The following is a 21,510-nucleotide window of genomic DNA, read 5'->3' on the forward strand; positions in this document are numbered from 1 at the left end:
CATTACCTACCTCAATTATCTCGTACCCCTGCACATCGACTCGGGACTGGTAATCCCTGTACATAGCCATGTTATTTTTACTCGTTACTGCATTTATTTCTTGTCACTATTTCTTCATCTTTAACTGCATTACAAAATGACCTGTAAGTAAGCATTTCAGTGTTAGTCTACACCTGTTGTTTATATGAAGCATGTACGAAATAAAATTGTACTTGATTAAGTTACCATATTTGGCCAGTGGGTGTCTTTCTTGAGCAGTGAACTACAATACTCCAGGGGGTTCAGTCCTATGGGTCAGTAAGATGTGTGTGATTTCTAAAAGGCACACAACAAATAATTAAGATGTAAAATAGTTTATTTTGTAAATGCTTCTAAATTCAATTACACAAACTCCAAATCTCATTACTCTGTACACTTCAAAAGGCTGTTTTCAAAAAACATTGACTACTTTACAGGACCAAGAAAAATGTAGCACAAACACACTGGCAGGATGATGTCATTTTATACAAGAGAAGAAAAATATCCAAGAAATAATTTTGTTACAACCATTCATTGAGAAAATATATACAATTGAGTCTTCGGAAAGTTAAAAAAATACATGCCATATACATTACAAGTTCTAAGACTGTCTCCAAAATTTTACAGTCGACTTGAAATTGTGTACGCAAAACATCTTGCATTTTCTAACTATTGTAAGTGGCTTGTGAAGTGTCCATATCAGATACATTTCTCTTTTCAAAATATAGCACCACCAAATGTCCCAACCTTTTCCTTTGCAAGAAACATGATTATTTTTTCCCAGTACACCTTAATTTCAAATCGCCTGAAGCAGTAAGCAATGTTATTGGACGTCTGTACACAATATCTATGTAAAAAAACAACACAAAAACAAGGTGGTATTCCTATGCCTATTTGGGTTAAAAAGAAGTTAAAATTGTGTTTGGGTGGTTTAAAAACCTTATTCACAGTTCTATAAAATCAAACCTGATTAACAGCAAAGATGTCAGAATGATGTCTTTCCCATTTTGAAATTCTGTAACCAATGACTCTTTTCTACACTCGTTAGTCACCAAAAATATTTCTTTTTGAGTGGTCAAAGTACGTGTAAATCACAAAAACACTACACTACAATATCATACTTTTAATAAACCAAAAATACTTTGAATTATTGTGGTTATTTTACAAATTCTGTACAGAATAATCATAATATATACTCTCAAACTGATATCATGACATCCTTCTTAAATAAATTGCAATGACAAAAAAAAAAACACCCAAACATTGAGAAGGTTAAGGTAGTATTTGGTCAGTTATTCCTATATTTTTCTTTATATACATTTGTACAAAAGTAAGAGCATTTCTTCAATCTTCAGAAAACTATCAGTTTAACCTTCGTTTTACTGTCTCGTCATTTTGACAATAAAATTCATTCACTCAATAATAAATACAAAACGTCCCCTCGAATTTCACTCAAATCACATGACAGAAACCTATGATAAAACTGACTCATGGAATCAAGTATCTTAAAGTTGTGTGTACGTGTCTCTTTTTTTTTTTAGTGCAAGTTAATATTCCCTTCGCTGTAGTCATTGCTGTACATTCCCCATTCAGTGAATTCTACATTTAGTCAAACTGTTTTACATTTAAAGTTTTAAACAAAAGGGCCTGCCCTTAACAACCAATAAGGTCCGTGACCCACACAGTGCTCTCTTCTCATTCGCTGGTGGATTCTCTTCTGCGCCCTATTGTATATCATCTCACTAATACACAGACACATCCACTCGTTGACAGAGGTCTTGGAATAAAACCCAGCCTCATGTAATATGGCACAAATCACACGTCTATCTGCTGTTGCTTCTTCCTGCTCGCCTCTTTCCAAGCCCTCTCCTGTCCATCTTCAGTCTGTTTACAAACATGGGACTCCATCCATGCATCGCTCTCAGGGCTTACTCAGGTCTTCCACTCGTTCTAAGAAAGGACAGCCTGAAGCACCTCTGTCTACACAGAGCTCAGGGCATCTGCATAATATGGAAAGGAATGCATTTGTTGTCATTCTTGTTTTTTTTCAGTTGATCCTTTTCCTGCAGTCTGCTGTTCCACAGTGACAGGCAATCTTGTGTTGGCTGTCCACACAGTCAAACTGGTAGTCGAAACACAGCTGGAAAATAATGCAGAGAGAATAGTGATGACAATGCAAACGTCACTCATAGCATAGTAGGAGATTTCCAATTGAAAGGAAAAAGAACACACCTCCTCTCCTTTCTCGATTCTGCGGTTGGAGGTGATGATGATTTTATAACCTCTTTCAAAGGTTACCACCTCAGCAACACAGTTCGGGGTACAAGAGTGATTGATGTACCTGTATAAGAAAACAAACACATTATGACGCAATTTGTTTTTGTGACCAACTTTTTGTTTAGTTTTGTCATTTTTCTTTTTCAGAGGGTACAAAGACAATCAAATAAAAGCATACAAAAGGAATCGCTGACACAACACCCCCTCCCCCCCCTCCAATTGTTCATCAGGCATCAGTGTTGCCTGCCTACAGTAATCTTCATCTTTTGATTGAGAGATTCAAGGGGCTATCATTAAGTAACATAAGAGATAGAAAGCATTGAATATTTAAATTCACGCACTTCAAAATTAATCTTGGAACTTTTCCCTAGTACAATTTAACCACATTATATGAAGGAATGTGCCTACCTGATTTAGGGGACACAATGAACAGTTGGGGGAGTTGGGGCCAATTTCATCGTACAACATTTCCTTGGTGTTAAATACAGTCTGAACAAATTTAAAATGTATAAATTGATAGTTCGGATTACGGGATGCTGAGGTCATATTTTTCCATATTCTGTTCCAGTTAAAAGCGTGGTTAAGATTAAATTAGATCTCTGGACCATATTTTAATGGCTAGCAAAGAATAAGCTTAGTTTTTCATATTGTTGTATATTGTCTGTGTAATATATAAAGTTGTTTATATATTATACAGATCAGTCTTTTATATTATAGAGCCCAGATAATTTATGTATAAATCCCATCATTGGATTGTTTGGTAGTTGGGTTTCCCAAAGGACTGCATTGGCCAGCATAGATGACCTAAGTTGCAAATATAGAAAAAAAGGAGTTGCTTGGTTATGTGTATCCCCCTTGCAGACCCCCCCCCCCTCCCCATGGACATTTATCATTGCTCCAGTGTAAATATGTAAATATATATATATATATATTATATATATATATATATATACACACACAGTGCATTCAGAAAGTATTCAGACCCCTTGACCTTTTCCACATTTTGTTACATTACAGCCTGAGACAGGATTGTGTTAAGGCACAGAATATATACCAAAATATTTCTGCAGCATTGAAGGTCCCCAAGAACAAATTGGCCTCCATCATTCTTAAATGGAAGATTGGAACTACATAGACACCTCCTAGAGCTAGCGGCCCTGCCAAACTGAGCAATCAGGGGAGAAGGGCCTTGGTCAGGGAGGTGACAAAGAACCCGATGGCCACTCTCACAGAGCTCCAGAGTACCTCTGTGGAGATGGTAGAACCTTCCAAAAAGGGAAAGGGGATACCTAGTCAGTTGTACAACTGAATGCCTTCAACTGAAATGTGTCTTCCGCATTTAACCCAGCCCCTCAATCAGAAAAGTGCGGGGGGCTGCCTTAATCAACATCCACGTCTTTGGCGCCCGGGACAACCATCTCTGCAGCACTCCACCAATCAGGCCTTTATGGTAGAGTGGCCAGACAGAAGCCACTCTTCAGGAAAAGGCACATGACAGTCTGCTTGGAGTTCGCCAAAAGGCACCTAAAGGACTCAGACCATGAGAAAAAAGTTTCTCTGGTCTGATGAAACCAGGATTGAACTCTGTCCTGAATGCCAAGCGCCACATTTGGAGGAAAACGGGCACCATTCCTACGGTGAAGCATGGTGGTGGCAGCATTATGGTGTGGGGATGTTTTTCAGCGGCAGGGACTGGGAGACTAGTCAGGATCGAGGGAAAGATGAACAGTGCAAAGTACAGAGAGATCCTTGATTAAAACCTGCTCCAGAGCGCTCAGCACCTCAGACTGGGGCGAAGATTCACCTTCCAACAGGACAACGACCCTAAGAACAGATCCAAGACAATGCAGGAGTGGCTTCAGGACAAGTGTCCTCTGAATGTCCTTGAGTGGCCACTGACTGGACTTGAACCCGATCGAACATCTCTGGAGAGACCTGAAAATAGCTGTGCAGCGACGCTCCCCATCCAACCTGATAGAGCTTGAGAAGATCCGCAGAGAAGAGAGGAAACTCCCCAAATACAAGTGTGCCAAGCTTATAGCGTCATACCCAAGAAGACTCAAGGCTGTAATCGCTGCCAAAGGCTCTTCAACAAAGTACTGAGTTAAAGGGTCTGAATACGTACGTACATGTGATATCAGTTTTTAGTTTTTAATACATTTGCAGAAATGTCTAAAAACCTATTTTTGCTTTGTCATTGTGCTATATTGTGTTTAGATTGAAAAAAACTATTTAATAAATTTTAGAATAAGGCTGTAAAAGTAACTATATACACACACACACACACAGTGGGGAGAACGATTTTGCAGGTTTTCCTACTTACAAAGCAGGAGTGGGCCAAAATCCCTGCTGCAGTGTGTGCAAACCTGGTCAAGAACTACAGGAAACGTATGATCTCTGTAATTGCAAACAAAGGTTTCTGTACCAAATATTAAGTTCTGCTTTTCTGATGTTTCAAAATACTTATGTCATGCAATAAAATGCAAATTAATTACATAAAAATCATACAATGTGATTTTCTGGATTTTTGTTTTAGATTCCGTCTCTCACAGTTGAAGTGTACCTATGATAAAAATGACAGACCTCTACATGCTTTGTAAGTAGGAAAACCTGCAAAATCGGCAGTGTATCAAATACTTGTTCTCCCCACTGTATACATTTGAAGTCGGAAGTTTACATACACCTTAGCCAAATACATTTAAACTCAGTTTGTCACAATTCCTGACATTTAATCAGAGTAAAAATTCCCCGTCTTAGGTCAGTTAGGATCACCACTTTATTTTAAGAATGTGAAATGTCAGAATAAAAGAGAGAATTATTTATTTCAGCTTTTATTTCTTTCATCACATTCCCAGTGGGTCAGAAGTTTACATGCTACCAAATACTAATTGAGTGTATTGCATTTAAATTGTTTAACTTGGGTCAAACGTTTTCGGGGAGCCTTCCACAAGCTTCCCACAATAAGTTGGGTGAATTTTGTCCCATTCCTCCTGACAGAGCTGGTGTAACTGAGTCAGGTTTGTAGGCCTCCTTGCTCGTACACGCTTTTTCAGTATTGTTCACACATTTTCTATAGGGTCAGGGCTTTGTGATGGCCATTCCAATACCTTGACTTTGTTGTCCTTAAGCCATTTTGCCACAACTTTGGAAGTATGCTTGGGGTCATTGTCCATTTGGAAGACCCATTTGCGACCAAGCTTTAACTTCCTGACTGATGTCTTGAGATGTTGCTTCAATATATCCACATAATATTCCTCACTCATGATGCCATCTATTTTGTGAAGTGCACCAGTCCCTCCTGCAGCAAAGCACCCCCACAACATGATGCTGCCACCCCTGTGCTTCACGATTGGGATGGTGTTCTTCGGCTTGCAAGCCCCCCCTTTTTTTCACCTAACATAACGATGGTCATTATTGCCAAACAGTTCTAATTTTGTTTCATAAGCCCAGAGGACATTTCTCCAAAAAGTACAATCTTTGTCCCCATGTGCAGTTGCAAACCGTAGTCTGGCTTTTTTTAATGGCGGTTTTGGAGCAGTGGCTTCTTCCTTGCTGAGCGGCCTTTCAGGTTATGTCGATATACGACTCGTTTTACTGTGAATATAGATACTTTTGTGCCTGTTTCCTCCAGCATCTTCACAAGGTCCTTTGCTGCTGTTCTGGGATTGATTTGCACTTTTCGCACCAAAGTATGTTCATCTCTAGGAGACAGAACGCATCTCCTTCCTGAGTGGTATGACAGCTGTGTGGTCCCATGGTGTTTATACCTGCGTACTATTGTTTGTACAGATGAAAGTGGTACCTTCAGGCGTTTGGAAATTGCTCCCAAGGATGAACCAGACTTGAGGTCTACAATTGATTTATTTTGATTTTTCCATGATGTCATGCAAAGAGGCACTGAGTTTGAAGGTAGGCCTTGAAATACATCCACAGGTAAACCACCAATTGACTCAAATGATGTCAATTAGCCTAATAGAAGCTTCTAAAGCCATGACATCCAAGCTGTTTAAAAGGCACAGTCAACTTTGTGTATGTAATCTTCTTACCCACTAGAATTGTGATAGTGAATTATAAGTGAAATAATCTGTAAACAATTGTTGGAAAATTACTTGCCAAAACTATAGTTTGTCAACAAGAAATGTGTGGAGTGGTTGAAAAACGAGTTTTAATGACTCCAACCTAAGTGTATGTAACCTTCCGACTTCAACTGTAGGTATTTGTAGGATGACATTTTTTCAAAGGATAAGCCATCAGATGTGACAATGCTAACTTCTCTGGCAAAGTTCGAGCTCTGGTAAAGATCATGAATTTAGTTTTTTGTACATTCAATACCAGTTTGAGACCTTAAAGGGAGGCCTGCAGTGACTGAAAAGCAGTCTTGAGCTCTTCAACAGCCTGAACCAGAAAAGGAGCACATGATTGTTTGACTTTATCATCTGCATATAAAGTGCTGTGAAAAAGTATTTGCCCCCTTCATGATTTTACCTTTTTGCACATTTGTCACACTTAAATGTTTCAGATCATCAAACACATTTAAATATTACACAAAGATAACCCAAGTAAACACAAAATGCCGTTTTTAAGTGACTGTTAGGCAATAATGACCATCGTTATGTTAGGTGAAAAAAGGGGGAGGCTTGCAAGCCGAAGAACACCATCCCAATCATGTGTCTCCTAGAGATGAACGTACTCTGGTGCGAAAAGTGGAAATCAATCCCAGAACAGCTAGGACCTTGTGAAGATGCTGGAGGAAACAGGCACAAAAGTATCTATATTCACAGTAAAACGAGTCGTATATCGACATAACTTGAAAGGCCGCTCAGCAAGGAAGAAGCCACTGCTCCAAAACCGCCATAAAAAAAGCCAGACTACGGTTTGCAACTGCACATGGGGACAAAGATCGTACTTTTTGGAGAAATGTCCTCTGGGCTTATGAAACAAAATTAGAACTGTTTGGCAATAATGACCATCGTTATGTTAGGTGAAAAAAGGGGCAGGCTTGCAAGCCGAAGAACACCATCCCAATCGTGAAGCACAGGGGTGGCAGCATCATGTTGTGGGGGTGCTTTGCTGCAGGAGGGACTGGTGCACTTCACAAAATAGATGGCATCATGAGTGAGGAATATTATGTGGATATATTGAAGCAACATCTCAAGACATCAGTCAGGAAGTTAAAGCTTGGTCGCAAATGGGTCTTCCAAATGGACAATGACCCCAAGCATACTTCCAAAGTTGTGGCAAAATGGCTTAAGGACAACAAAGTCAAGGTATTGGAATGGCCATCACAAAGCCCTGACCTTAATCCTATAGAAAATGTGTGAACAATACTAAAAAGCATGTGCGAGCAAGGAGGCCTACAAACCTGACTCAGTTACACCAGCTCTGTCAGGAGGAAACAAGAAATCAGAAAGGGGGCAAATACTTTTTCACAGCACTGTATGTACATGAATGTATAGTTAGTGACAATGCATATATAATAAACAGAGAGTAGCAGCAGCGTAAAAGAGGGGTTGGGGGGGCACACAATGCAAATAGTCCGGGTAGCCATTTGATTACCTGTTCAGGAGTCTTATGGCTTGGGGGTAAAAACTGTTGAGAAGCCTTTTGGTCCTAGACTTGGCACTCCAGTACCACTTGCCATGCGGTAATAGAGAGAACAGTCTATGACTGGTGTGGCTGGGGTCTGACAATTTTTAGGGCCTTCCTCTGACACTGCCTGGTGTAGAGGTCCTGGATGGCAGGCAGCTTAGCCCCAGTGATGTACTGGGCCGTACGCACTACCCTCAGCAACCAGTCAGGATGCTCTCGATGTTGCAGCTGTAGAACGTTTTGAGGATCTCAGGACCCATGCCAAATCTTTTTAGTTTCCTGAGGGGGAATATACTTTGTCTCTTCACGACTGTCTTGGTGTGTTTGGACCATTCTAGTTTGTTGGTGATGTGGGCACCAAGGAACTTGAAGCTCTCAACCTGCTCCACTACAGCCCTGTCGATGAGAATGGGGGCGTGCTCGGTCCTCCTTTTCCTGTAGTCCACAATCATCTCCTTAGTCTTGGTTACGTTGAGGGATAGGTTGTTATTCTGGCACCACCCGGCCAGGTCTCTGACCACCTCCGTATAGGTTGTCATGTCGTTGATCTGGCCTACCACTGTTGTGTCATCTGCAAACTTGGTGTTGGAGTCGTGCCTGGCCATGCAGTCGTGGGGTAACAGGGAGTACAGGAGGAGACTGAGCACGCACCCCTGGGGGGCTGCAGTGTTGAGGATCAGCGTGGCAGATGTGTTGCTACCTACCCTCATCACCTGGGGGCGGCCGGTCAGGAAGTCCAGGATCCAGTTGCAGAGGGAGGTGTTTAGTTCCAGTATCCTTAGCTTAGTGATGAGCTTTGAGGGCACTATGGTGTTGAACGCTGAGCTGTAGTCAATGAATAGCATTCTCACATAAGTGTTCCTTTTGTCCAGGTGGGAAAGGGCAGTGTGGAGTGCAATAGAGATTGCATCATCTGTGGATCTGTTTGGGCGGTATGCAAATTGGAGTGGGTCAAAGGTTTCTGGGATAATGGTGTTGATGTGAGCCATTACCAGCCTTTCAAAGCACTTCATAGTTACGGACGTGAGTGCTACGGGTCTGTAGTCCTTTAGGCAGTTTGCCTTTGTGTTCCCGGGCACAGGGGCTATGGTGGTCTGCTTGAAACATGTTGGTATTACAGACTCACAGGGACATGTTGAAAATGTCAATGAAGACACCTGCCAACTGGTCAGCACATGCCCGGAGCACACGTTCCGGTAATCCGTCTGGCCCCGCAGCCTTGTGTATGTTGACCTGTTTAAAGGTCTTACTCACGTCAGCTACGGAAAGCGTGATCACACAGTCGTCCGGAACAGCTGACGCTCTCATGCATGCCTCAGTGTTGCTTGCCTTGAAGCGAGCATAGAAGTGATTTAGCTCGTCTGGTAGGCTCGTGTCACTGGGCAGCTTGCGGCTGTGCTTCCCTTTGTAGTCTAATAGTTTGCAAGCCCTGCCACATAAGACGAACGTCGGAGCCGTTGTGGTATGATTCAATCTTAGCCCTGTATTCATGCTTTGCCTGTTTGATGGTTCGTCGCAGGGCATAGCAGGATTTCTTGTAAGCTTCCAGGTTAGAGTCCCGCACCTTGAAAGCGGCAGCTCTACCCTTTAGCTCAGTGCGAATGTTGCCTGTAATCCATGGCTTCTGGTTGGGGTATGTACGCACAGCCACTGTGGGGACATCGTCCTCGATGCACTTATTGATAAAGCCAGTGACTGATGTGGTGTACTCCTCAATGCCATCGGAAGAATCCCGGAACATGTTCCAGTCTGTGATAGCAAAACAGTCCTGTAGTTTAGCATCTGCTTCATCTGACCACTTTTTTATAGACCGAGTCACTGGTGCTTCCTGCTTTAATTTTTGCTTGCAAGCAGGAATCAGGAGGATAGAGTTGTGGTCGGATTTACCAAATGGAGGGCGAGCGTTGTACGCGTCTCTGTGTGTGGAGTAAAGGTGATCTAGAATTCTTTCCCCTCTGATTGCTCATTAAACATGTTGATAGAAATTTGGTAGAACTGATTTAAGTTTCCCTGCATTAAAGTCTCCGGCCACTAGGAGCGCCGCCTCTGGGTGAGTGGTTTCCTGTTTGCTTATTTCCTTATACAGAGTGCGGTCTTAGTGCCAGCATCTGTCTGTGGTGGTAAATAAATCTAGAGACTTCCTTAGATTTCGTGCACCAGCTGTTGTTTACAAATATGCACAGACCGCCCTCCCTCGTCTTACCGGAGTGTGCTGTTCTATCTTGCCGGTGCAGCGTATATCCCGCTAGCTGAATACCCATGTCGTCATTCAGCCACGATTCCGTGAAACATAGGATATTACAGTTTTTGATGTTGCGTTGGTAGGATATTCGTGATCGTACCTCGTCTAATTTATTGTCCAATGATTGCACGTTGGTGAGTAATATTGACGGTAACGGCAGCTTTCCCACTTGCCTTCTGCCCGTCCTCACGAGGCATCCCGCTCTGTATCCTCTGTACCTGTGTTTCTTCCTCTTGCAAATAACGGGGATGTTGGCCCTGTCGGGTGTTTGGAGAATGCCCTGTGTGTCTTGCTTGTTGAAGAAAAAATCTTTGTCTAATCCGAGGTGAGTGATTGCTGTCCTGATATCCAGAAGCTCTTTTTTTGCCGTAAGATACGGTTGCAGAAACATTATGTACAAAATAAGTAAAAAATTACACGAAAACACCCCACATAACACAATTGGTTGGGCGCCCGTAAAACTGCTGCCGTTTCTTCCGGCTCCATTTGAACAATTCAAGGTATTGGAGTGGTCATCACAAAGCCCTGACCTCAATCCTATAGAAAATTTGTGGGCAGAACTGAAAAAGCATGTACGAGCAAGGAGGCCTATAAACCTGACTCAGTTACACCAGCTCTGTCAGCAGGAATGGGCCTAAATTCTCCCAACTTGTTGTGGGAAGTGTGTGGAAGGCTACCCAAACGTTTGACCCAAGTTAAACAATTTAAAGACAATGCTACCAAATACGAATTGAGTGTATGTAAACTTCTGACCCACTGGGAATGTGATGAAATAAATAAAAGCTGAAATAAATCACTCTCTACACTATTATTCTGACATTTCACATTCTTAAAATAAAAGTGGTGATCCTAACTGACATAAGACAGGGAATTTTTACTAGGATTAAATGTCAGGAATTGAGAAAAACTGAGTTTAAATGTATTTGGGTAAGATGTATGTAAACTTCCGACTTCAACTGTACATACATACATACGTTCCCTGCAATTACGTCTGCATCCCTGTACATGTTGCTAATAAACTCAATCTAATCTAAAATATTGGTAAGGATTCCACATATTGACCATTGGGGGAATGCAAAAGGTCGCCCTCCAGATCACAAGGCATTATTGTGAAATGCTGGAGTATGTGCATGACATTTTGATTCCCAGTTACCTTGTTTTTACATTTGGTGCCAAATACAAATTGTGTGAGCAATAATAGGACCAAAGTATAGCTTACATTGTTTAAATCAGTGAAGACCAACTCTTCCAGGAGATAACATATTCCAGCCAAGGAGCGGAAGAATTATGTTTTAACCAATATATATATATATACAGAGTGTACAAAACATTACAAACTGCTCTTTCCATGCCAGACTGACCAGGTGAAAGCTATGATCTCTTACTTATGTCACTTGTTAAATCCACTTCAATCATTGTAGATGAAGGGGAGGCTACAGGTTAGGATTTTTAAGCCTCGAGACAAATGAGACATGGATTGTTTATGTGAATATTGTGTAAGGTGAATAGGCAAGACAAAAGATGTGCCTTGAACGGGATATGGTAGTAGGAGGAAAAAACTCACTAGAAGGCCATCTGATCTCAAAATGCAGTAAGGTAGGTGGCAGACGGTTTGTGTCAAGAATTACAACGCTGCTGAGTTTTTCACGCTCAACAGTTTCCAGTGTGTATCAACAATGGTCCACCACCCAAAGGATATCCAGCCAACTTGACACAACTGTGGGAAGCATTGGAGCCAACATAGGCCAGCATCCCTGTTGAATGCTTTCGACACCTTGTAAAGTCTATGCCCCAACTAATTGAGGTTGTTCTGAGGGTGGGGGTGCAACTCAATATTAGGAAGGAGTTCCTAATGTTTTGTACATTCAGTGTATATTATATGACTTCATCGGTGTTGCTCATTTTATAAAGTAATGGACAGCTGTGTCTATCGCTATACAGACACAGCTGGCCTCCTGGCCTGGGACTGCGCTGCTGGTGATTATGGCTATATGCGTCTAAAATGGCATAGCCTTGCCCTTGTATGTCAATTTTTGCACAAAATATACACTCATATTCCTGGAAATACAATTTCAAGTTTGGTACAGACAGTCCTCCTACGTATTTTCAGTCTTTTAGTTCTGTATCTATGGATGTGACCCAGTAGTTTGTTCTAAATGTTCCATTGCCATACTGCCTGGCAACATTCTTATCCCTTGCTTGCTAGCTAGCCAACTACGGCTAACTTACAGTCACGTCAAATAGTGCAGCCAGAATAAGAGCAAAATAGCCGCATTTGCATTTGTTTAAGATGTTTTCTAGTGATATTTATTTGCATACATCCATAACGATGAGCTAATGAGGTGCGATTTCGCCTGGCATAGAAAATGTGCTCACTCGTCAGACACTTGTTCAGAGGAGCTAGCCAACACCACAGCTGCAGTAACACAATAATTTCAAATTGAAGCTGGAAAGACCGCAAACTACAGTAGCTGCTCTTCGTTTCTTCTTACCTTTTTTTCAATTGACATTTCTTTGTATATATATCCATAAAAATGACGCCAGGTGATTCATGATTTTGACTGGCTGAGAAACGTTGCCTGTCTGTTTCGTCCCGACTCGTTCATTACTATGGGACAGCTGTAGATCGAATTTAAATATTGAAACAATGTTGCAAATGTCGAAGAGACAGAGAGCAAGGTTTAGACAAATATCCGCTGTTGAAAACTAAATGTTAGTCTAAAAGAAATGTGAGATAATGTCTAGATGCTTTTTATAGCGAAGATCAAGTTTATAGATTGCTTGGCTGATGAGACAGTGGAATGCGCAGTCAGATGGAACAGAGAAAATAGACATTTTAACATCATAGGTTTAGCCGGTGGTAACTTTTGAAATAGACACCGGCTGGAATGTGGTTTTAACAAATCAGCATTAGACCCACCCATTGTATAAAGTACTTTAATCATATGAATTAAATTTGAGCCAATTCCCATATGTTCCAAAATAGACCAGATATGAGCTTTCTAGTTTATCAAAAGCTGTTTCTGCACCGAGAGATAAAACATCCCAAGGAGCTGTTGTTTGTGATGAAGCATTTAAGATATGTAATAGTCGATGGAGATTATACGAGGATAAACGCTTTTTAACAAACCCGCTTTGGTCCGTGTGGATCAATTTGGGTAAGCAAGCAAGCATCGAGATAAGATGACAACGGTTTAATATCTGTGTTTATAAAAGATAGGGGCGATAATAAGAACACTGGGTGGCATCCTTACCTTTTTTTAAAATAAAAGCTAAATTAGTGCCATGTTCACATCTCTGCTAAATTAACCTTTGTGAACGGCTATATAACTCATTACCAGCCATAGTGGACCTAATTGATTCAAAAATGTTGGATAGCATGAATTATGTGGTATTGTGTGTAGATTGATGAGGGGAAAAAACTAACTGCGCAATCAGGGGAGAAGGGCCTTGGTCAGGGAGGTGACAAAGAAGGTGCTTCAACAAAGTACAGAGTAAAGGGTCTGAATAGTTATGTAAATGTGATAGTTCAGTTTTTTTTATAGTGTAGATTGATGAGAAAAAAACAATAACGTAACAAAATGTGGAAAAAGTCAAGGGGTCTGAATACTTTCCGAATGCACTGTACATACTGAGAATTATTTCACAACCATCCTAACATTGAGTGACAAATAAATCAGGTAAGGTTAGAATGTGAAATCAGGTTGAATGTGACTATGTAAAGAATTATGCTTACCTTGCCAGACCTCCTGTCTGACTGGCATCAACAACACGTTCACTGTCGATGCGGAACATGAACACTCCACGATTCTGTAGAGGGAAAAGTAACCACTTAGACCAACTGAGTCATCAGATGAGAGAATACAGCAAATATGTATTATTCAGCCTTCACAACACAGTAAGTACAGTTACTAGAGCCTTAAGTAAAAAAGAAAAAGAAAAGATTTGCACCTGAGACTTGTAAGTCCTTTGCTTCTTGATGGCCACCTCATTGCGGAGGACGGTTCCATTGTATTCAATCACCATGGTGTTCTTCTCTATGTCCCTGGCTGCATACAGCCCCAGGCCCTGTGGACAAAACCAGAAAATGTGTCTACAGTACGTTCAACAGTAAGAGTCCTTTTACTCTCATGCTGTCATACTTCAGTCTTATATTCACTCTGCTACTTAAGAACAGGAATGCAAGAGTGCTGAGTAGGGTTGGGCGGTATCCAGATTTTCATACTGTCTTACCATTTCTATACCATACCGGGGTTTTCACACACAAAACTATAAGCCAACATGGATCTTGATCCAAGAGGGGATTGAATGTCTCTGCTGTAACCAAGAAGCTTGATCTTACCATCTAGCCACTTAGCTAACACGTTAGCAAAGCAAATGCATAGCTGGAGCCTGGGCTGGATATCATTTATTTGGCACATCTACAGTGCCGTGAAAAAGTATTTACCCTCTTTCTAATTTTTGCATATTTTTTAGACTTTATGTAAGCACATATTCAACAAAAACCTAAAATTAGATAGAAGGAACCTGAGTTTTCAAATAAAATAATGTGATACTTATTTTATTTATTTAATTAACAAAGTTATGCAACACTAAAATGGCTAAAAAGTAACACATTTCACATTTTGGAATGGCCTATTCAAAGTTCAGACCTAACCCCACTTCATGCTTCAAATAACCCACAAATAATCGCTGAGTTAAAGCAATTCTGCATGGAAGAGTGGGCCAAAATTCCGCCACGGTGACGTGAGAGACTAATCAACAACTACAGGAAGTGTTTGGTTGGAGTCATTGCAGCTAAAGATGGAACAACCAGTTACTGAGTTTAAGGGGACACAGGTTGTTGCAGAACTTTGTTTATTAAATAAGTATGTAACTGTTGTGTTATTTGTTCACTCAGGTTCACTTTATCTCATATTTGGTTTTGGTTGAAGATCTAATTACATAAAGAGAAATTGATAGGGGGAACATACTTTTCACAGCTCTTAACTTAGTTATAAGCAGTGGCGTAGCATGCACCCCCCCACAGCCCAGGCCTAGTGCTGAACTTAGAGGATCATGTCCCCTAGACCCACCTGGATCTTGGAAGCAGCGAGATAGACGTTGGCCCTCCACTCACTCTTCATCCAGCGGTACTGAGAGGACCTGTGGTGCACCGTGGGGGGCTTGGTGTAGGGGACGCCTCCCTCTCCCTGGGCTGTGTTCTGGCACCTGGAGGTGGTACTGGTGTTTCTGGATACTGGCTGGGGCCTAGGAGTGAATGTGTGTGTATATTCTGTTATAAAGATAACTTGTGCTAAACCAAAGTATATTAAATCCACAGACTTGAAACAATGTTAATTCATCCACAATACCTTATGACAACGGCAGTGAATGGGGAGCTGGTTTTGGGCATGGCGCGGGCGCTGCCAGAAGGGTTGAAGATCAGGGGCAGCTCCATCAGAGGGTTACGTCCGTAACGGAAGGTGTACCTGTCACAGGCCTCCACCCCTGGGAGCTGGAACACAACCAGCAGCACAGGGAAATGAGACTGGAACACTCCTCCTCACTTCAGTGTCTACAACAGAGGTCGACTGATTAATCGGCATGGCCGATTAATTAGGGACGATATCAAGTTTTCATAACAGTCGGTAAATCGGCCTTTTTGGACGCCGATTACATTGCAATCCACAAAGAAACTGTGTGGCAAGCTGACCACCTGTTACGCGAGTGCAGCGTCAAAAGGACTTTGTGGCTGCAAGGAGCCAAGGTAAGTTGCTAGCTTGCATTAAACTTACCTTATAAAAAAACAATCAATCTTCACATAATCACTAGTTAACCTAGTAATATCATCAGCCATGTGAAGTTAACTAGCTTGTCCCGTGTCGCATATAATCAATGTGGTGCCTGTTAATTTATCATCGAATCACAGCCTACTATGATTTAACAAAAGCGCATTGCTGAAAAAAGCACAATCTTTGCACAAATGTACCTAACCATGAACATCAATGCCTTTCTTAAAATTACACAGAAGTCTATTTTTTTTTTTTTTAAACCTGCATATTTAGTTAAAAGAAATGCATGTTAGCAGGCAATATTAACTGGGGAAATTGTGTCACTTCTCTTGCGTTCAGTGCAAGCAGAATCAGGGTATATGACATAAGGTTGTGCAATGTAACAGCAATATTTAGACTTAGGGTTGCCACCCATTCGATAAAATACGGAACGGATCCGTAATTCACTGAAAGAATAAACGTTTTGTTTTCGAAATTGTAGTTTCCGGATTTTACCATATTAATGACCAAAGGCTCGTATTTCTGTGTTTATTATATTATAATTAAGTCTATGATTTGATATTTGATAGAGAAGTCTGACTGAGCGGTGGTAGGCAGCAGCAGGCTCGTAAGCATTCATTCAAAAAGCACTTGACTGCGTTTACCAGCAGCTCTTAGCAATGCCTGAAGCACAGCGCTGTTTATGACTTCATGCCTATCAACTCCCGAGATTAGGCTGGCAATACTAAAGTGCCTATAAGAACATCCAATAGTCAAAGGTACAGTTGAAGTCGGAAGATTACATACACCTTAGCCAAATACATTTAAACTCAGTTTTTCACAATTCCTGACATTTAATCAAGAGTAAAAATTCCCTGTCATAGGTCAGTTAGGATCACCGATTTATTTCAGCTTTTATTTCTTTCATCACATTCCCACTGGGTCAGAAGTTTACATACACTCAATTAGTATTTGGTAGCATTGCCTTCAAATTGTTTAACTTGGGTCAAACGTTTCAGGTAGCTTTCCACAAGCTTCCCACAATAAGTTGGGTGAATTTTGTCCCATTCCTCCTGACAGAGCTGGTGTAACTGAGTCAGGTTTGTAGGCCTCCTTGCTCACACACGCCTTTTCAGTTCTGCCCACACATTTTCTATAGGACTGAGGTCAATGCTTTGTGATGGCCACTCCAATACCTTGACTTTGTTGTCCTTAAGCCATTTTGCCACAACTTTGGAAGTATGCTTGGGGTCATTGTCCATTTGGGATGATGTTCTTCGGCTTGCAAGCCTCCCCTTTTTTCCTCCAAACATAACGATGGTCATTATGTTCTATTTTTGTTTCATCAGACCAGAGGACATTTCTCCAAAAAGTACGATCTTTGTCCCCATGTGCAGTTGCAAACCGTAGTCTGGCATCCTTATGGCGGTTTTGGAGCAGTGGCTTCTTCCTTGCTGAGCAGCCTCTCAGGTTATGTCGATATAGGACTCATTTTACTGTGGATACACATACTTCCGTACCCGTTTCCTCCAGCATCTTCACAAGGTCCTTTGCTGTTGTTCTGGGATTGATTTGCACTTTTCGCACCAAAGTACGTTCATCTCTAGGAGACAGAACACGTCTCCTTCCTGAGCGATATGACGGCTGCGTTGTCCCATGGTGTTTATACTTGCGTACTATTGTTTGTACAGATGAACGGGGTACCTTCAGGCTTTTGGGCATTTCTCCCAAGGATGAACCAAGACTTGTGGAGGTCTACAATTTTCTTTGAGGTCTTGGCTGATTTCTTTTGATTTTCCCATGATGTCAAGCAAAGAGACAGAGTTTGAAGGTAGGCCTCGAAATATATTCACAGGTTCACCTCCAATTGACTCAAATAGTGTCAATTAGCCTATCAGAAGCTTCTAACGCCGTGACATTTTCTGGAATTTTCCAAGCTGTTTAAAGGCACAGTCAACTTAGTATGTAAACTTCTGACCCACTCGAATTATGACACAGCAAATTGTTTGTGAAATAATCTGTCTGTAAACAATTGTTGGAAAAATTACTTGTGTCATGCAAAGTAGATGTCCTAACAGACTTGCCAAAACTATAGTTTGTTAACAAGAAATTTGTGGAGTGGTTGAAAAACGAGTTTTAATGAATCCAACCTAAGTGTATGTAAACTTCCAACTTCAACTGTATATGAAAAACAAATGGTAGAGAGAGAAATAGTCAACGCGCCATAATTCCTATAATAACTACAACCTAAAACTTCTTAACTGGGAATATTGAAGAACTGGGAATATTGAACCACCAGCTTTCATATGTTCTCATGTTCTGAGCAAGGAACATAAACTTTAGCTTTTTTACATGTTACATATTGCACTTTCTTCTCCAACACAGTGTTTTCGCATTATTTAAACCAAATTGAACATGTTTCATTATTTATTTGAGACTAAATAGATTTTATGTATTATATTAAGTTAAAATAAAAGTGTTCATTGTTCATTTAGTATTGTTGTAATTGTCATTATTACAAATATATATATAGAAAAAGCCGATACCGATTAATCGGTTGATTATTTATTATTTAAAAAAAAATGTATATCTATAAAAAAAAAAAATTTGACCGATTAATCGTATCGGCTTTTTTTGATCCTCCAATAATCGGCATCGGCGTTGAACAATCATAATCGGTCGACCTTTAGTCTACAATATATACTGAACAAGAATATAAAATGCAACATGCAACAATTTCAAAGATTTTACTGAGTTAGAGTTCATTTAAGGAAATAAGCACATTTAAATACATTTATTAGCCCCTAATCTATGGATTTCATATGACTGGCAATATATATATGCATCTGTTGGTCACAGGTACCTAAACAAAAAAAGTAGGGGCATGGATCAGATCACCAGTCAGTATCTGGTGTAATCACCATTTGCTTCATGCAGCGCAACATCTCCTTCGCATAGAGTTGATCAGGCTGTTGATTGTGGCCTGTGGAACGTTGTCCCACTCCTCTTCAATGGCTGTGCAAAGATGCTGGATATTGGCTGGAAATGGAACATGCTGTCGTACAAGTCGATCCAGAGCATCCCAAACATGTCTGGTGAGTATGCAGGCCATGGAAGAACCTGGAAATTACCAGGAATTGTGGCTAGATCCATGTGACATGTGGCCGTGTGAGGTGATGGCGGCGGATGAATGGCACGACAATGGGCCTCAGGATCTCGTCACGGTGTCTCTGTGCATTCAAATTGCAATCGATAAAATGCAATTGGGTTCGTTGCCTGTAGCTTATAGTCTGCCCATACAATAACCCCACTGCCACCATGGGGCATTTTGTTCACATCAGCAAACCGCTCGCCCACACGACACCATGCACGTGGACTGCGGTTGAAAGGCCGGTTGGACGTACTGCAAAATTCTCTAAAACGAAGTTGGAGTGGGCTTTTGGTAGAGAAAAGAACATTCAATTATCTGGCAACAGCTCTGGTGGACATTCCTGCAGTCAGCATACCAATTGCTCGCTCCCTCGACACCTGTGGCATTGACAAAACTGTACATTTTAGAGTTGCCTTTTATTGTCCCCAGGACAAGGTGAACCTGTGTAATGACACCTGTCAGGTGGATGGATTATCTGGTCAAAGGAGAAACGTTCACTAACAGGATTTTAACAAATTTGAGCACAAAATTTGAGAGAAATAAGCTTTTTGTGCGAATGTAAAATTATTGTATTTCAGCTCATGAAACATGGGACCAACACTTACATGTGGCGTTTACATTTTTGTTCAGTGTAGTATGGTGTGAGCATTTTAACAGTCGCTCATCTGAATAGGTAGCTCTAGACATCTATAGTATCATTTGAGCATTGATAGTTTTGTATAAATCGGAATTGTTTGAATATAATACAACAGAAAACAGATACAAACCGATTCAGTGATCTTGGTGACTGCAGAGACTGTAAGTCCAAACAGGTCCTCTCCCTTCAGATAGACAGGGAAGAGTTTTAGAGTTCCTATTTCAGTCCTCTTGTCAGCAACAGGTCCCAGGACCTTATCCCACACTCCTGATAAGACAGGAAACAGCAGGGTTATGGATCATAATATATTATAGGGACTCCTACAGAACACATTTACAATAGTAAAAGAGAATCTGAAAAGCAAACTGAACAAGACAAGCCTAGTCCAAGCCAACCCAGATACATGAATGGCAGAGGCTACAGCCATAAACAAGGCTAAATCTAAGCATGTCATAAAACCAATCTAGCTAGCCCACCTTACTAGACAAGCCTAATCTAAACCAGCCCTAAAACAAAACATTTAGCCCAGCCCACCTTTAATAGACAAGCCTTATCTAAACGAGCCCGAACACAAATCCATCCCAGCCCACCTTTGGCGGTGGAGTCAGTGAGGACCAGGTCCTTGTATCCCTGCTCGATGACGCGGACGCGGAACTCCGGCTGCTCCTCCCTCTCCTCCACAGAGCACAGGTAGCGGCAGCGACGGTTGCCATGGCGCATGCTCCAGTAGATGCGGCAGGCCTCGTAGCCCACGGGGAAGATAGCGGAGGTCGAGTGGAAGGCGGCCATCTGGGACGGGGTGAGCTGACCCACGGCGTGGAGCACCAAGCTGCCCACTCTGAAGGTGTAGCCCAGCTCGGGCTGCTGCACGGCGCTGGCCATCTGCCTCACCTCGTCCCTCTGGACGTAGACGCGGCGGAACACCGCGAAGCAGCGCAGCTCGTGCTCCAGGACGAGGCCAGAAACACCGTGGGCGGAGCCAGAGCCTCTGGGCCTGTGGGCGTGGCACAGCATGGTCTTGTCCTTGAAGAAGGTACAGTGTGCCTGCAGGGCGCAGGTGAAGTGGTAGATGTTGGTGCAGCGCAGGCGGTGGCAGCCGCTGGTGGCGCCCATCTGTTGGCAGTAGGCACAGCGGACCGCTGAACCCCGCCGCAGCGCAAGCTCCACGTTGATCAGGGCGCCTGCCTGCGTCTCGTACACCTGCACAACAAAACAATGTTAATATTGCACACACAACACAACTTTAATAAAAGGGCCACAATTGTAGTGGTTGGTTTGGCAGTTAAGATCTGAAACCAGCAGTCTTCCCCCCTTTAGACAGTTCTGTCCCCCCCACTTATTTATTTACGCCTGACCGAGGACATGAACCTTGCGGTTACCAGTCCACCACCTCGCTTAAAACTTATTCTCAATAGGGGGTGCTGTTTGCACTTTGTAATAATTTCGTTCCCAAATTAAACTGCCTCGTACTCAATTCTTGCTCGTACAATATGCATATTATTATTACTATTGGATAGAAAACACTCTCTAGTTTCTAAAACCGTTTGAATTATATCTGTGAGTAAAACAGAACTCGAGTTAGAGCATTTTCCTATGAGGATGTGAGAATGCAGAATTCTGCAAGCTGTTCCCAGGTCAGTTTATTAATTTGCCTGTCTTCTATTGGTTGAGATGCACTGCATACGCCTTCCCCTGGATGTCAGCGAATAATGAAATTTGAAATGGAGTCTCTAGGCAGATCTGAGAGGTTATAAATAGCTTGGGAACGAAGGGTCCGGTCTATTTATTTATGTCAGTATATTGCGATTTTCGGATATTTATTAGTGTTGCGTTCTAGGGAGTT

General features: G+C 41.7%; 1 protein-coding gene across 1 annotated transcript in view; it reads right to left on the minus strand.

The window, feature by feature from the left end:
- Window positions 1-337: 337 nt before the first annotated feature.
- The window catches only part of LOC120019822 (histone-lysine N-methyltransferase 2C-like), a 129,689-nt gene continuing 108,516 nt past the window's right edge, over window positions 338-21,510 (minus strand). Inside the window, exons 50-57 of the mRNA XM_038963235.1 lie at window positions 20,258-20,867; window positions 19,798-19,934; window positions 15,481-15,623; window positions 15,202-15,376; window positions 14,078-14,194; window positions 13,863-13,936; window positions 2,251-2,359; window positions 338-2,158 (exon numbers count right to left, since the gene is read on the minus strand). Of these exons, the coding sequence (XP_038819163.1) occupies window positions 2,066-2,158; window positions 2,251-2,359; window positions 13,863-13,936; window positions 14,078-14,194; window positions 15,202-15,376; window positions 15,481-15,623; window positions 19,798-19,934; window positions 20,258-20,867 (1,458 nt within the window). The 3' untranslated portion in view covers window positions 338-2,065. The remainder of the gene's footprint in view (window positions 2,159-2,250; window positions 2,360-13,862; window positions 13,937-14,077; window positions 14,195-15,201; window positions 15,377-15,480; window positions 15,624-19,797; window positions 19,935-20,257; window positions 20,868-21,510) is intronic.

This window comes from Salvelinus namaycush, chromosome 25, assembly GCF_016432855.1.
Source record: "Salvelinus namaycush isolate Seneca chromosome 25, SaNama_1.0, whole genome shotgun sequence".
NCBI lineage: Eukaryota > Metazoa > Chordata > Actinopteri > Salmoniformes > Salmonidae > Salvelinus > Salvelinus namaycush.